The sequence below is a fragment of the Arachis duranensis genome, chromosome 6 (assembly GCF_000817695.3).
Source record: "Arachis duranensis cultivar V14167 chromosome 6, aradu.V14167.gnm2.J7QH, whole genome shotgun sequence".
In the NCBI taxonomy this organism is placed as follows: Eukaryota; Viridiplantae; Streptophyta; class Magnoliopsida; order Fabales; family Fabaceae; genus Arachis; species Arachis duranensis.
Genome location: NC_029777.3, coordinates 104811628 through 104829507, shown reverse-complemented (window position 1 = coordinate 104829507; position 17880 = coordinate 104811628). Strand labels below are relative to the sequence as shown.

General features: G+C 29.8%; 2 protein-coding genes across 8 annotated transcripts; one reads left to right on the top strand and one right to left on the bottom strand.

The window, feature by feature from the left end:
* Positions 1-439: 439 nt before the first annotated feature.
* Positions 440-5802, top strand: LOC107495363 (probable isoaspartyl peptidase/L-asparaginase 3). 7 transcript variants are annotated; one of them, XM_016116503.3, is made up of 8 exons: positions 440-545; positions 1351-1489; positions 1697-1868; positions 2392-2456; positions 2577-2969; positions 3055-3113; positions 3348-3452; positions 5382-5802. In XM_016116503.3, the coding sequence occupies exons 2-8, from the start codon at positions 1394-1396 to the stop codon at positions 5599-5601; spliced, it is 1110 nt and encodes a 369-aa protein (XP_015971989.1). In that variant the 5' UTR covers positions 440-545; positions 1351-1393; the 3' UTR covers positions 5602-5802. The 7 variants fall into 7 exon arrangements, with proteins under 7 accessions (XP_015971989.1, XP_015971986.1, XP_015971987.1 ...); XM_016116500.3 differs by lacking the exon at positions 440-545 and adding an exon at positions 617-1068; XM_016116501.3 differs by lacking the exon at positions 440-545 and adding an exon at positions 1017-1037.
* Positions 5803-7464: 1662 nt separating this feature from the next.
* LOC107495285 (adenine phosphoribosyltransferase 5-like) lies at positions 7465-11623 on the bottom strand. Its single transcript, XM_016116393.3, has 7 exons — positions 11381-11623; positions 11124-11234; positions 10186-10278; positions 9745-9894; positions 9099-9157; positions 8940-9015; positions 7465-7604 (listed from the first exon to the last, which is right to left on the bottom strand). Exons 1-6 carry the CDS (start codon positions 11472-11474, stop codon positions 8956-8958), a joined length of 567 nt encoding a protein of 188 aa, XP_015971879.1. The 5' UTR covers positions 11475-11623; the 3' UTR covers positions 7465-7604; positions 8940-8955.
* Between the last annotated feature and the right edge of the window lie 6257 nt (positions 11624-17880).

The window sequence follows — 17880 nt, the reverse complement described above, 5'->3', positions numbered from 1 at the left end:
AATTATTCTAAGTCGAAGTACAGTATAAAAAATAAAAAACAAGATATCATAAAATTCATAAAACAACACACTAAAATTCATATTACATTAGAGTTTATTTTCTTAAACTATGCTATTTATATGTGATGTGCGGATATGCGGATTTGCGGATTTGATCCGCAAATATCACTGCCAAATTCGCAATTCGATCCTATCATGATGCGGATCGGATCCTATCCGATCCGATGACTTTATGGATCGGATATTATTCACAAAATTCGGATTGAATACAGATAATTACCGCGGATATGCGGATATTATCTGATCCATGTCCAGCCCTAATTTTTCCATTATAACTTTATAAGGCTGATTAATAGGTAGAATTTAATTTTCATATGCTGAAAATTTAATTATAAGTATATGTAATGTACTAATATTACATTAATTAAAAAATTATTTTTTTTTCTAAAAAACATTTTTCACTTGTTCTCCCCACTGTCTGATCCTTACCCGTTCCGAAACCCAGCCAGCCACCGCCGTCAGCCACTTCCGCTGTCTGCCTCCATGTAAGTACTGCTTTCTGCTTCCATGTGATCTCTTTCAAATCTTGTTTTTCTTCTCTGTTTTCCTTTGCTCATAAAAAAAATAGTTTTTTGTTTCTTTCACCGATTCACTGTGTATGTGATTGATTCAATTTCTATTATAATTAACTCTTTAGTCACTTCTTGCTTCTCACACTCACATGAGTTGGTCCCTTTGCTTTTCTCTTTGGAACTTGGACCAACAATCTCCATGAGTCTCACTCAGCCATTTATCCCGTTACCTTGAAGTAAACTGCCATTTTGAAATTCCAAAGAAGTTAGAAGAAATTGTTGTTGTTATTATTATTATTGTTGTTGTTGTTGTTTGGTTTCCCACGGTATCCTTGCCCTGCTACTAATCTTTTGCGGATCGGAATTCCATTAAAGGTTTGCTGAGCAATGCATAAAGCGAGATTCGTCAGACAGTTGCTTAAGCAGATGAGTGAGCTAAGCTAACCACTCAACCAGCACAATTTGGTTATTCTTATTTATTATTTATCCCCAAAAGGTTCATAGTTGTAATGTGTGATTGTAATCTTGCATAAACTGCCATATTGACATGCTAAATATTAGTTCATTGGCAAAATAGTCCTTACTTTGGGTGGATTTGTCAAGCAGAATTGGGTAATGAATATGTGAAGGACTATTTTTTGGGGAACTAATCTTTGGAGGGTCAAAATGATGATTTTACTATTGTGAATCCGTTGCCATTCCTAAGTATGACTTAGCTTCTTTTTTCTTCTTTTTATGATTTTTGACTTACTGAGATGCACATTCTTTCTTAATTTAGAGTTCTGGTAGCCTTCCCCTCAAGAGCCATAGAAGTTGTCTCCATGGCTATGCCTACAAGGGCCCTCTTCCAGGATTCGCTGCGATCCAAAAGCACTCCACTCTTCAAATTCATGTTGTTCCTCTTTTTACTGTCTATGGTATAGAACAACAAACTATTCTCTCATTGTTTGCAACTTCCTTTACCTTATTTTTGTCCTCTTCATTGGAGTGAAAGTGAAAATACCCTAAACTCAATACTTGAATTCCCTAACATTGATCAGTTTCCTAGCTAGATTTCTCATTTATCAGTAAACCCTCTTATTTATGTTAATTTTTTCTTTGATGTCTGACATTATTTCCACTAGGTGCTGGGACATGAAACTGTTGAAGTGGAGCACTACCCGCTGGTTGTGAGTACTTGGCCGTTTGTTGAGGCCGTTAGAGCTGCTTGGAAGGCTGCTGATGGTGGTTCAACAGCTGTGGATTCTGTGGTTGAGGGTTGCTCAACTTGTGAGGAACTGAGATGTGATGGAACAGGTGCAAACTGAAACTATTTCGAAGATAACTTGGATTTTTTTAATAAGTAACACGTTTTCTTTTTCCTCTTGGTTAATTGCTTGGTTGGGCTGCTGATTGTTCTTCATCATATTTGTGTCATTGTGTATCGAATTTATTTTGATTAACATGTTTTTCATTTCTTATTGAGTGTTTGACTATAATAATACTTTACCTAAGAGGTTTCAGAGTGCACTATAAACAACTTGCTTCTCCTTTTGCTTCGTCGTAGAATATCATTCAGATTGCTTCAAACAACCAGTTTGTTAGATTGTTTAGCATTGCACACAATCTATGTATTTTTCTGCTTGATATAATAACTATTCAATTTCATTGGAGGATTTCATATCAATGATAAAGCTTGTTTAGTTGGGGATTTATTAAAATTTTTTTCAATTTTGTCATATATGGAAGGGGAAGAATAGATTTCAATGCTGTTCTCTATACTGAGATTTTCTCTTCTGGATTTTTTTCCCTTGCCTTCTGCATATCTTATTCCAAAAAGTTGGTCCGGGTGGAAGTCCAGACGAGAATGGAGAAACTACAATTGATGCTCTGGTCATGGATGGGGTAACGACCAATTACCATGTTCTATAGCAATTGAATTTATTAGTATTTTCTTTTTCTTGTGATACATTTTTGTGTATCAGCATGACTTTTGATCCAATCTTCCTCTAAGGAGATACATAGGCGACTATGGAAGTAGGAGCTGTCGGTGCCATGAGATATGTAAAGGATGGTATCAAGGCTGCTAGGTTAGTAATGCAACATACTGAGCACACATTGCTGGTAGGAGAGAAAGCATCGGCATTTGCGATATCAATGGGTCTTCCAGGACCCACAAACCTGAGTTCATCAGAATCTATAGAGAAGTGGGCTAAATGGAAAGCTAATAACTGCCAACCCAATTTCTGGAAGAATGTCTTACCTGAAAACAGCTGTGGTCCTTATCGCCCAACAAGTTACCTGGAGCATACTGATGAAACGTGCTTGAAGACTTATGCGATGCAAACTACTGATTTAAGATTTCTTGATCTTGGTCATCGGATCCATGATACTGTATCAATGGCTGTTATTGATAGAGTAAGATTTTCATAAGAAATAACATAAAAGTTTATTACTTTTATGTCTCATATTGCCGATGCAAATAACTTTTTATTTGGCATAGATGGGACATATTGCTGTTGGCACATCGACTAATGGGGCGACGTTCAAGATTCCTGGCAGGTATGCTTGTCAAAGCCAAAAATTTAAGCAGGCATATCTTTTCATTTCTTCAATGACTGGTTTTCTTTCTTTTTAAGCCAATTTTTGTCTTCCTTTTGTAAGATGCACTTGTGATTTATTTATATGTTTTCTGTTGTAAGAAGTGCATACTAACTCTCATTTTTGCAAAACTTAATCTGTTATCAGGACTCTTCTTATACTGAAGTTTCTTTTTATTTTATTATTTGTTTACAGGGTAGGTGACGGTCCGATAGTTGGATCGTCTGCATATGCTAATGAAGAAGTTGGTGCATGCTGTGCAACTGGGGATGGTGACATCATGATGCGCTTCCTTCCATGGTACCATACTGCTCCAAACTCCATAGTTTTTAACTGGTGTAGATCAATGTCTAATTTGAGTTGCCTTTAGTTTTATTTTATTTTTAAACATTCAGCAGTAAAATCAGAAGTGTTGCTCCTGACAAAATTTGGCCTATTAATGTAGAGAGCAATGTCTGATCTTTTCCAATATAAATTTAAGGCACAGAGATATGTAACAAATTGGCTTGATTCTGAAATGCAAGAATGTAGCGCCATTCTGATAATACTAGTTCAGAGAAGTGTAAGAAAAGAACATAGCAATGATAGAGACAAGCTGGAAAAGAATAAAAAATGTGTTATTCAATTCTGTACTCTAGAACCATTTCGATCTGCAGAAAAGTTAGTATTTATAGAGGAGAAATGTTTTCTATACTTTCTTGCCCCGTAGACTGAGCTGATATTCACGTCTTTACCATTGAATGGAAGTCATGGGTCATCAAGTTCACATGAAATAACAGATTTCTTTATTTGCTCTGTGTATAAAGTAAAAGTCAGTACAAATAACAGATTTCTTTATAAAGACTCAAATTGAGTGTTTTCGAGAGTCTCTGTTGAAGTTCCTTATACTATATTCTTGCCTCCATTTCCTTATCAACCTTTAATACACAACCATATTCAATAATCGTCATTGAATTGCTAATTTTGTTTAAGGGAAATATTGGAAACCAACTTTTTTCAGCCACAATGAGCCAACATTTTTCTTTCCCTTTAAATTTCTCTCCTCTCCCCTTAATCTCTATTCATCCACTATTCTGTTGGCAGATTACTGGTTAATAAAAAGTTGGTTTCCTCGTAAAACAGGTTACGTTATATGGAAACTTTATGGAGACAAGAGTTTGTTGGTATTTGGAAACTTTATAAAGGCGAGACTCTGTTGAATTCTTTTACAGCACACTTTCCTAGCCCGTTAAAATAAGTGAAAGTAAGGAGAATGAACACAGTATTGAGGGAATTTAGAACTATATCTAGGCCTGACTCTGCTGGACTCTTTCATAGCACCCTTTTCTTTGATAAAACACTTGCCTCTGTACTTTGTAGTTGTTTGTACCTGATCTTGAAATTCAAACTCCTTGCAGTAGAAGCTTAGAAACTAGGACGTAGAAACAGTATAATTGAAGTTAAGGTATAACATGGTACTTCTGGCCACCAGAGTGATTTCCATGACACTATGACAGTGAACATTACGTGGAAGCAAGTCGTCATTCATGATTGCATATGTTATGATAAGCAACTTCATCTCCATGATATTAACCATGTGGTTACATAAACATAACCTTAATGTTACGAAGCCTAGGATGCTTAGATGGAAAAGATTGCATCAGAGAGTGTCTTGCAGTGTCAACTATTGAAAAGGTGATAGAATCATATCTTACATGGTATGAATATATTCAGAGAAGGTATGTCATGTAACGAGGAAATTATTAAAAGAGATCTAAAAATAAATGGTTTAAACACTGATGATGATTATGATAGGGTATTGCAGTGTCGTTTGATCGATATAGCTGACTCCATCTAATAGAGCAAGACTTAGTTATTGTTACACATGTTTTTGACAACTTTGTTAAAGTTTGTTAATCTTGAGAATTTACCATTATGGTGAACACACCTAATCCATCATCTGGAAATGTAAATGGAAACCCTTTTCCCCACTTCCATACAGCTTGAACTGAAAATAGACACTACTGTATTGGTAATTCTATAGTATGGTTTACACACAGATTTATAGGGCAATTTGCCGGGGTTTAATTCATATATCTAACCCCTCCTAGTGACACAAAGCTTTGTTGTTGTTATAGTAGTCATCGTCCTTGTGTAGTTACAGCTTTAATTTCTAGTTTGTATGTGTTTCCTCTTAGTGTGTTTTGTTTTACAAATATCAAGATTAACAACAAGCATATTCAATTTCAGTTATCAAGTTGTTGAAAGCATGAGGTTGGGAATGAATCCGGAACTTGCTGCGAAAGATGCAATAGGGAGAATAGCAAGAAAGTTTCCAGATTTTATGGGAGGCATTGTTGCCGTTAACAAAAAGGGGGAACACGCCGGAGCTTGCCATGGATGGACATTTCAATACTCAGTGAGGAGCCCTGGAATGAAAGATGTGCAAGTCTTTACTGTGCTACCCTGAAAGGTACAACACTATTCAATAAATTAGCCTTACGATATTAAGGTTAGTTAGTAAATTGGGGACTAAAGTGTGAAATATCGGGAATGTTAGAGAATTTGTTGTTTTACTTGGATGTGGGAGTATTATGCAAATATGCAATACGCTAGGAGCGAATTGCAAATAATTATTATAAAGTATAAAAATACTTGATTTTGAAGTTTACCATGTGTGTAATTTCGTAATTTCACACGTTAATAGTAAGGAGGATAGCTGCAAATGTTCATTGTTCATATTTCATTGTGAAGAAGCCACCATCAATTTCCCGCTGTAACTTCTCACAAGATAACATATTAGCTGAAACAGTTGTTTTCATGTGAAGTTGATAATTGAGAACGTTGATAGTTGAGAAGCATTAAGTAATAATTTAGTTAAACTTATCGAATTATTTAGTAGTTTTCAACTATCAACTTCATATGAGGACAAATATACGCTAGTTTTTACCAACATATTAATATCAATCATTAACTTGTGCATAAGCCGTGAGATTTCGATTGAGAGGATCTTGCAAGTTTTAGGATAACTTTGAGAGTAAACTAAACTAACCAGTAACCACCACAAGCTGAGTGGTGCAATGGACACTGACAGTGTAGGTCGGCGGAAGGTTGTTGCGACAGCGGCAGCGTAAGAGCGAAGCTGATGGAGACAATTAACAATTGGATACTTTGAAGAAACAAAAGTTTCTTTATGGATAATTCTTTTATGGATAATTTTGTTAATTTTTTATTTTTTTTAAGATAAAAATAATAGTTTATTCAAGTTGAAACCATAAAATGTACATATATTGTAGATTTGTAGTGTTGCCGTTGGTATCAACTACTTAGAAGGAATAGATTGACACCATTAATCTCACGCTAAATATTGCAATATTTAAGGCTTTGCACTACACTTTCAAAATTAAACTAAACGAATTTTATTAAAAAAATTTAATAACCATTCATTATAGATAAAAACAATATATATATATACACACAAATACATAGTAATTAATTTAGTGTCTGATTTTTAGTATACATATAATATTTTTTTATATATTTTTGTTTGTTTTGAAAAAGATTCTTTATGAAAAATTTTCTGATTTTTGCATAACCTTTCATGCAAAATTATAAGAAAAGATTGAAAATTAATTTTTTTAGCTAATAATCAGCTAACATGTTCATTTTTCTATTTTTTTTCTTTAATCTTTACTTATTCATTACTTTATTGACTAATTGTTAGAAAAAAATAGATGATTCTTTGAAAAAATCGTAAAATTATATATTCCCTTGATAAAAAACAAAATCAATGAATTTTCCCCCCAACTAAAATAAAATTGAACAAGTGTGATGATTATTGATTAGGTATAAGATATGAGCAGATGCTCCATAATTTGGATGCCAGACAATTGCAAGAAAAAATTGCTTAAAAACTGTGTCATATGGCTGCTATCACCAACCACTTTTTGCCTTTGGATGAATAAAAGTGCGTCTATATATTATTATAATCAATTATGTTGGATGTGAAAAAAAAATAATTATCAAATCAATTATTTATATAAAATATATAATAAAATATAAAATACATATTAAAAATTATTTAAATAATACATATATTCACATACAATTATATAGTAGTTGATTTTCTGTATGCACGTAGTATTTTTGTATTATGATTTAATTGTAACATTTGTCCTCAATATATTTGAATTTATTCAATTTGTAATTGATGAAATTAAAATAAATAAATTAATAAATAAATAGAATTAATCTAATCAAATGAACTAATAGTCCAATATTCATTTTTTTTATTATTTACATAAAACAAAACATTTAAAAATATAATGGACTTCCAAAATTTTCCATGAAGATATCTTTGTGAAGGGGCAGAATATATTAATAATCAGCTGAAAACTTGAGAGAAGGATCTGTTTTCTCCACTGAATCATGTTTTTTGTGTGTCACCCGAAGAATAATAATGAAAAATAAAATCTGCATGAAAAGAAATGAATCAAAATCAAATCTCTAAGAAAGTTCAATAGGTGCCTAACTATCAAAAGACCAAATGAAAATGCAGAAAGATTATATCTCTATGTAAAATATGAAATTAGTCAAAAACAAAGAAATTTAGAGCAACCATATTTTCGGCGCAGCATGCATGTATTGCCATTAGTCTTAATCAAGAACTGAAGATCACAACCAAAAAGGGAAGCCTAAGAATGCTTCTATACTTCTTTTTTTCTTAGGCTGTACCAAACTGCAACAACTTCTTCGGAAATAGTGACAATTTTACATGACAAAGCGTCTTCTTTTATAATTGGAAAAGTCTAGGGAGCCAACAATTTTGTTAAATTCTGGCCAGCATGTAACCAGCAAAGAAAAGTGAGCCATTAGATGAAATCTCACATCAATCTCACACCATTAAAACCATCTTGATGGCTATTTGATGGCTACAAATCACAAAAGTTAATGGCCCCTAGCATTCCTCTTTATAATTTATGTAATATTCTTTTTTTTTAAATCAAATTAGAGGATTTTATTTTTTTTATTGAAAAATTATAAAACATGTACATATATCAATTTTTGAATAGATCCAAAAAAATAAAGAGACAATTAATTTCGAAAGCGAGAGAGAGAGATTATAATATAATGTTGTAATTCTATTTGGTTTGCACTATACTGCAATATCTGCAATTATTACTAAAAATTTGATTAATATAATATAACCTAATACAAAGAATTAAAAAAGACAAAGATATACTAAGAGTGGGCCACTTTAACTGAATTTCAAAAATTATCTAATAAATGAAGGATATTTGTGAAATCTTTTTAACCATATATATTCTTAAACAATGTAAAATTTCTTAAATCTAAGTATACATTATATAAAAGGTATATAATATATATTAATTAAAATTCACGACTAAAATTATTGAAACGTCGGTATTTTAATTTTTAAGTATAAATTTGGATCTTCTAAATTTTGAATTTTTATTCTAAAAAGTAAAATGTAATCTCTCATCTTTAAATAGTTTTTCTATCATATTTTTTTTTTGTCCTACTTATAAAATAAATATAAAAAATTATATTTTATCTTTTAAAGTAAAATTCAAAATTTAGAGTATCTAAATTCTTAAATACATTTAAAAACTTTTTTTTATCCTACATTCATGATAATATTCCAAAAAAGGGTCAAAGCTACTAGCTTGACTAAACCCTAAAATGTTGAATTTCTATGGTAGTGGTATTAGCGAAATGGTAACTGTATGGAGTCAAAGTCATAATAGGCGACGATTCTATAGATTTTCATAATCTTGTCTTACTTACCTCGGAAACAAAAATCTTATTGAAGACGCGGTTCCACAAGGAAATAAAGTGGTTTGCCATTCACGCTGCAATCATCCTGAAACAACAACCTCATTTCCATAATTCATATATTCTTGAACATTGGTAATCATAAAAAGCACTAAAGTTTTTAGTCATTACCTTAAAATGAGACAGACCAATGATACAAGCACATTCCACTACTTCAGCACCACCACGTTCTACGAAAACAATTTCACACAACCTTATATCATATTTTTCTTTATCATTATTTATTTATTCTTTTATGGTGCAAACCATATGAAACATTTTTAAGTATTCTAAAAATAATGTTGTTCTAGTAATAATGTAATATTAACTATTAATATCAATTATGTATATATTTATGATTAAGATCTATGACTAAAACCAACGAAACACTAGTATTTCTAAAATATTTGATACTCTTCCCGATCTTATAGCATATTTGAGACAACATAGATGTAGTGTCATTTTCAAGTGTTTTACTTGATTATTTACTATGTTTAATGTTTAAAGTCTTATAACTGCAAGCATATCATTCAGTAATAATGTAAACGTCTTTAGTCAAAAACGGATAAAACTTACTTTTTTTTTTTTATAAAGGCTAAATAAAGCAAGTTTGAATTATTTGGGCTTTTTTTTTTGCCTTTCTAGCATTATAATAATGTAAAACTCTTTTACATTGTAACTACGTAACAATTAAAGTCGCTAATTAATTAAAGAAAAAAGAGAAAAAAATATTATATATAAAGTAGAAAAATGATAATATTAGAAGGGTGGAAGTTACCTAGGAGAGTGATTGCTGCAGATAGAGTTCCACCTGTAGCCACCAAATCATCAATAACAATGGCTTTGTCACCATGTTTCACAGCACCAACATGCATCTCCAAACAATCACTTCCATATTCTAGATCATATTTTTCTGATATTACTTCACCTAAATATGAACCACCAGTTAAGTAAGTAGCACCATTAATGAAACAGAATAACACAACTAAAATTTGTAACAAGCATTATATGACAATTTATGAACTAAAGTGATCAAAATCTATTTGGCCAATGTAACTTAAAGCAAAAACTAAGCAACATCTTATGTCCTGCTTCTAAATATTGAATGCAAGCATGGTAGTTTTCAAAATCTTGTTCCATTCAACCTAGTTTCCCCATGGATGCTTTGGTTTCTCTGTTTCAGTCAGTTAATCAACAAATATTGACAGAACATATGTACCTGGTAGCTTTCGAGGTTTGCGCAAAGGAACAAACTTTGAACCAATGGCTAATGCTATTGAGGGGCCAAAAAAGAATCCCCTAGCTTCCACTCCTGCATATTAATCAAATAATCTAATCAAATTATCACATAAGATTGAAGAGGGTCAACATCATTAGCTAAGAACATGGCCTTTTAGGTTATGTTTATAAGTTTATTGTTTAGTAGTTAAGACAGGACATACATACAAAGATTCTAAGACAGATGTAAAATGACTTTATTTCTGTTTCACAAGATTCTGTCTCTATTTCCCAATGTCTGTTCTGTATTTCTGTTTTATCTCAACTCAAGCAAAATCTTAATGCTTCTAAACAGAAAATCCCACATTGAAATGGATCCAGAAAACACAGTTCAAGGAATGCAACTATTGCTTAAGATCAATGCCTTGTCTGAATTCTTCTAAAATTGTTACTAATACTAATTGCTGAAGTGATACATTATACTGCATGATGAAAGGAGATAAAATCACATAACATAACAGCAGGGACTATGTGAAAAAATCAATTGAAATAAAGAGTCATTAACAAGAAAATATTACTGTGGAATTGACAGCACAATGTTTAAAAATAAATAAATAAGTTAAAATAGAGAATATTGATATAACAGTTTCAAATATTCAAATAGAACAGGAACATGATTGATGCAGCCAGCAACTAATATGAATATCCTAAACATTTGCTTCACCCTTTCTGCTACTAATAAAGATTCACATAATAATAAAATATAATTACTTTTCTTACAATAAGACAAAAAAAAAAGAAGAAGCATAAGATTAAAAAAATACGGTTCTATGTTGTACTGTGTAATGTAAAAAGGTACTAATTAGTTGTAGGCATATATGGTTACAGTCTTATAGAAGAACAAAAAAGAGAATGTCACAGAAAAATAAATAATATTACCGGCAACAATGGAAATTCCCATGTCTTTGTAACGATCAACAAAAATGTCAATTGTGTCCTTAAAAACCTTATGATCCAACAACAATGTCGTTATGTCCTGAAACATTATCCCTGCACTCATTCCATTATCATTATTATTATTATTCATATTTAAAAAATATATTATTGAAAAAAAGAAAACATGTACAAAAAAACTAGTCATGGATCTCTAAAAAACATAAGAGAGAATTATTAATATTAATATTAATTATTAAGACCTTGTTTGGGGAAGTGAGGAACGACTCTGATGGCTTCAGTGATGGCCTTGAGCCTTGGATCTTGTGGTTTTGGAGCATTGTGTTTGGAAAACATGTTTCTTTCTTGTTTGTGTTTTGTGGTTTTGTCGTTTGGAGAGGAAAAGTTAGTTGGGAGGTTATGTTTCTTTTTTACTTTTTTTTTTCTTTTTTCCCTCTCAAACAGTTTCTGTGTGCAAAGTGATTTTGGAGCAATTTGATTTTGAGTTGTGAAACTGGTTAGTGTTTTTGAGCTCAACAAGAACACAACACAGAACCACTTATATACACGCGATTGCAGCACCACGTGTGCCTCACGCGCATAATTTTTTTTTTCCTTTTTGTTTTGTTTTTTTCCGCTAATTCCTTTACTAAAATTTTGACTACAGTGGTCTAATTTAGACTTGGTAAAAACTTTTAGAAAAGTTTTGTATTTCTAGTGTTCTATTTGGTAAAGAAAAAAAGAATTAATTTTTAATTAGTCATAACTAGTTAAATTTAGAATTTAGAATTTAGAATATAATGCTAAAAAGTTTATGATTTAGAATCTAAAACTTAAAACAAATAAAATAATTTTTAAAAAATTGATTAATATTAACTAAAAAAAATTAATTTTCTAACGTTAAAAATATTAGTGCATGTTATGATGAAGAGATATAAAGATTCTTTTTTTATAATTAGTTAGATACTTATCTAAGAGAATGTGTTAGACTGTTAGTTTATGTTTATTAAAATTTTTAAATAAATTATATCTTTTTTTCATTCTCTTCACACAAAATTCTTTTCATTATATAATTCTCCAAAAAATTTAAAAGTTTATTAATAAATATCTAAATTTATTTTTATATTTATGTTTATTATTATAATATTTTTAAATTTTAAAATTATTTTACTAAATATAATTATTATTTTTTGTATTTATAAAATTAAAATTAGTTTAATTTATTAAATATATGTGCTATATTTTTTTAAAAATGATCTTTTAAAACCAACCTCAATAAGATACTTTTTTAATCAGCTCTCGCCAGTTATACCTCGTACATACTTCCCTACTCCCAAAGTCATGCGTTTTTACTTTTTAGTCTTCATATCTCTTCAATATTCACCTATTTTTGCTTTTTATATATATTTTTCCCATAAAAATCTCCATTTTTATTTGGGGAGGCTAATTGACTATTTAGTCATGTGTTAATTATGTGAATAATGTTAAGGATTTTATTCTGTTTATTGGTGATATTTTTGTCCATGTTAAAGAAATTCATTTACATGTTACCCATATTTGTAGATTCTGATCACGAGTTTTTCTATTGAAATGCCGTCTCAAAAAGGAAGGTTAATAAGGAATAATAATTATTACATGATCTATGCACTTCATGATTCATGAACACACAAAAAGTCAAAAATGGATTGTGGTTCATGAAAGGAAAAGGAAAAGGAAAAGGAAAATGGATGAATCATGAATGACGAATATATGAGATTCTTTTCCTTTCTTATTGTATATGATAAATTTGTTGATTTAATTACTCATTTAGGATAAATTGAATCATACAATGAAATAAGTAAAATATTGTCCGATTATAATAGCATATTAAAAATATAACAAAATAAATCCAATTCTCCAAAAATATTTTGGTTAACATACAAGGTTTTGTGCGTATTGATAGAAAAGATTGAAAAGAGAGAAAAGAATATGTGTTCATCCAGCAACAAATAGGAGTGGTAATAGGTACGTAGGATAGGATTTGGAGTCAAATCTAATTTTATTCGCAAGTTGAGAATATCTTAACTTTAATCCTATTCGTTTTTAATTTGTGGGTATTTGATTCTACTCGCTGGTTATAAAAAAGATACAATATTATTATATAACTTAATGATAATTTAAAATAGAAATGACTTTTATGTAAAAAAAATATTAAATTATTAATTAATAATTTTTTTTAATGACTAATGATCTTTTACATTTATTGAAAGGTCTTTAGTTTAATATTCATTTGAAATATATTTTTATATAAGTATATAACATATACATATATAAGGTGCAAGTTAATTGGATAAAATTAAGACTCAATCCATATTTTATCCGCATTTTATTTTACCTACTGCAAAATGGATTAGCAATTTTACCTGATCGAATAAAGTTAAATTGAATACTTATAAATAGAGTATATGTTGCTAGGGCTGGCAATGGGTAGGGTAGGGTAGGGTTTGGACCCTCCCCTAACCCTACTCGCAGGTTGAAAATTTCATTAAAATTCTATCCTACCTTACTCACGGGTTGAAAATCTCTCAACTCTAATCCTACCCGCACCCTAAAATTCTAAACCCTACCCTACCCTACCCGCAGAAATATCAAATTTTTTCAAAGTAAATATAAAATTCAATTATTTCGAATTTTATACGTATTAATAACATAAAAAATAAAAAACTAATACTCTAAATTACTAAATTAACTAACTAGTTTAGTGATTATTCACTTATTATAAGTCATTACATAAGAGAAGTTGTGGGTTCAACTCTCACTTCCTTCACTATATAAAGAGATTTTTATAAAATATATGTTATATACGAGGTGCGGATAGAGTAGGGTAGGGTACACCTTAAACTCATACCCTACCCTACCCGCAAGCATATCCGCATTGTACCCTACTTTACCCGCTGCGGGTAAAGTAGCCTATCCTATCCGCTGCGAATAGAATAACCTACTCTACCCGAACAGATTGGATCAAGTTGGATATCCACAAATAGAATATGAATTGTCAGCCCTACATGTTGAAATGAGCAAACTAACTAAATTAGTTAGGCATGCTACTATATACAGAAGGAGGACACATGTCATAAATGTAATGGTATAACTAACGAATCTAACCATAATTGATTAACTACAATTTCTAATCAATACAAGTTTGGTAACATTTTTATCTTAAATAAATTTAAGTGCGTGTATAAAATTATCTTTATTAATTATAAAAAAATTCAAAAAGTAATAAACATTTAAAATTATTTTATATTATTTTTTTATATTTTTTTATATTATTTATTTCTGTAATAAATTTAATTTTATATACTAAGATAATCTTTTGATATTTTATAATATCTTAATACTTTAATACTTACACTGTTGTTTTACTTGATTTACGTGTATTTTAAACATAACAGTATTGTTTATTAATTTTTATTTTGTCAGATTTTTAAAAAAGCGCTTCTAATTCCTATAATTTCATCTCAACACAATGCAATAAAAGGAGCTCTTGCCAAACTTAATGATAATTGTAAGAAGACAGAGAAAAACCTTGAGCTATTGATAATAATTTTATCCAACTCAAAAGGATCTTATGGTAAGGTATGTGTACCCCAAATCAAAATCAAATTGTAAGATTTGTTTCTTCATTTATTACTTGTGTTCTTGTAGGAACAATAAAGCGAAAATGTGAAACAGAATTAGGAATAGTATCTCAATGCTGTTTATCAAATTATACTTATCAGATGAATAAGCAATATCTTAAAAGTGTTTCTCTCAAAATAAATGTCAAGAAAACTTGAAAAATGCGGAGCGCTGCTTTATTTTTATAAATTTTCTGTATTGCTTTAAAATTATAAATATGTAATTATTGATTGTGCATGTAGGTTGGTGATTGAAACCTCATGTTACAAGATGCAACTTAAAATAATATTCTCTTTTTTACATGTAATTCGAGCTAGTGTTACATATAATAATCCTGAACTGCATTATGTAACACGAGGTTTCGACCATCAACCTACACAATTAATAATTACGTATTTATAATTTTAAATTAATATAAAAAATTTATAGAAATAAAGTAGTGTTCTATATTTTTTAGATTATCTTGATATTTATTTTAGAGAGAAACACTTTTAAAATATTATTTATTCATTTGATAAACATAATTTGATAGATAACACTGAAACACTATTTTTAATTCTTTTTTATATTTTTGCTTTATTATTCCTACAAAAACATAAGTAATAAATAAAGAAACAAATCTTGCAATTTGATTTTAATTTGGGGTGCACAGAACTTACTATACGACCCCTTTGAGTTGGTTAAAGTTACTATCAATAGCTCAAAATTTTTCCCTATCTTACACTTATCATTAAGTTTGGCAAGAGCTCCTTTTATTGCATGGATTGAGATGAAATTATATGAATTAGAAGCGCTCTCTTAAAAATCTAACAAAATAAAAATGGATAAATAATACTGTTATGTTTAATATATAAGCAAAATAATAGTGTAAGTATTAAAGTATATCATACCATCTCTTTCAATAAACATATTGATCAATTTAGCACAAAATTGAGATGGCAAATCTTGTTTACTCTTTCAAGAAATTGATACAAGTCCAATGCTGCACTGTCCCATCATTATACATTTTCTATAAAATATCAAAATATTATCTTGGGACATATATTAAATTAGGGAAAGTATAATGAGTCAATGGAATATTTGTACAATATGTACAATGGAGGTTTATGAAGTATTAGAAATATAACTATTAGTGTTACCTCTTTCTATCAGCTGAAACTTTTGGGATAAGTGGTATCATGACATGGTATTAGAGTGCTAGATCCGAACTGTCAAGAGTTCGATCCTTGATAAACCCCAAAACCAGTTTAAACTTTTGAGAATATGTTTATTATTCTAGTACTCAGATGGTTATTCTAGATAGTATGAGGGATGTTCATTATGTTTATTATCTAGTATTTGGATGGTTATTCTCATTTTGTAACTCAATAGTCCAGTACACATTGTACAAATAGTCTATTATCTCTCTAACGGGATCCATTAAATTATCGCAGAAGCAAATGATATCATAAAATAGAAAAGAAATAATAATATTGTGAAATAAAATAATAATCAACTTTATTAAAATAGTTGACAAAGCGATTATGTTAAAGAATAAAATTTTACATCCAAACAAAATACTTAATTAAATATAACCAAATAATTATAATCGCTTTTCAAATCACGCGCCTTCTCCTTTTCCTTCTTCTTACTAACATCTCAATTACTGGTTTTTGCTTCTTTTTTTTTTCTCTTTCGTTATCGTCGTCACCACCACCATCACTACTTTCTCCTCCTCTTTTTTCCTTTTTTTATTTGATTTTTTCTTTTCATTCGTTTTACTCCTCCTCTTTCTCCATCATTGTCATCGTCGTCAATGTTATCGTCATCATCATCTTCTTTATGTGTATTTGTTAAAAAATTTTGGTGTATTTTTATTCTGATAAGTTCTGTATAATTTGAAACTTAGCACAACAATGACGGGTCCAACCCTTCCTTCTTCAAGGTGAGGGAGAATATTATTTACAACTCGACTAAAAAGCACATAATTTATCCGATTATTCTTGCACATTAACTTGCTAGCTAATGAGATGTCGCAGTACTAAAGTGTTAATTATTCCATAACTACTTGCGCTAGGTCATGATAAATTACTCCAAGTCTTACAACTGCTTCTCCTTCTTTTTCATCATTATCATCTTTTTTTTTTATTCATCTTCTTCTTTCTTGTTTTACTCTCTTAATAAGAATAAAAATAATAAACTTGCATTCATTCAACTAAAAGAAAGAAGGAAATAAAGAAAAAAAGAAGAAGAAAAAATATAGCATTAAATAAGACATTTTATGTGTTTATAGCAAAGTTTCAGTGTAAAAACTAAGAAATTTATGTGTATTTGTTAATAAATTTTGGTGTATTTTTATGCTGATAAGTTCTGCATAACTCAAAACTCTTTCTCTTCTACCTTTTCATCTTTTGCTTCTTCTTTGTTTTTATTATCATCTTTTTTTTTCTTATTCATCTTTTTCTTCTTATTTAACCTTCTCAATTTTTTCTTGTTTTACTCTCTTAATAAGAATAAAAACAAAAAATCAAATAAGAAAGAAGAAAAAACACATAATGTTATAAAAATACTAGGAAAAGGATGAATCTACATTTATTCAACTAAAAAGAAGAAAGAAATAAGGAAAAAAATGTAGTATTAAAGAAGACATTTTTATATTTCTGTAGCAAAGTTTCATGTAAAAACTAAAAAATTTATGTGTATTTGACTCTTTGTTAAGAAATTTCGGTGTATTTTTATTCTTGATAAGTTATGCATAATTTAAAATTCTTCTTCTTCCTCCTCCTCATATTCTACTGCTTCTTCATCTTCTTCTTTTTCTTATTTTATTTTCTCATAATTCTCTTTGTTTGACTATTTTAAGAGAAATAAAACAAAAAAATAAAAAAATTTAATGCCGCAAAATTACTAGAAAGGAAAGGAGTAAAAGAAAAAACGATGATAGAGAAAAAATACGTGAAAAAGAAAAAGGAACATGACGAGGAAGAAGGAGGAATGCGAGGAAGAAGAATAAGGATATCGCGAAGAAAAAAGAATGCACGTGTGTACACACTGTGTGTAGTGAGAGTGATTTTTATTGAGTTTGAGCCTATTTAATTGGACTTAATTGCAAAAAAAACTTAGA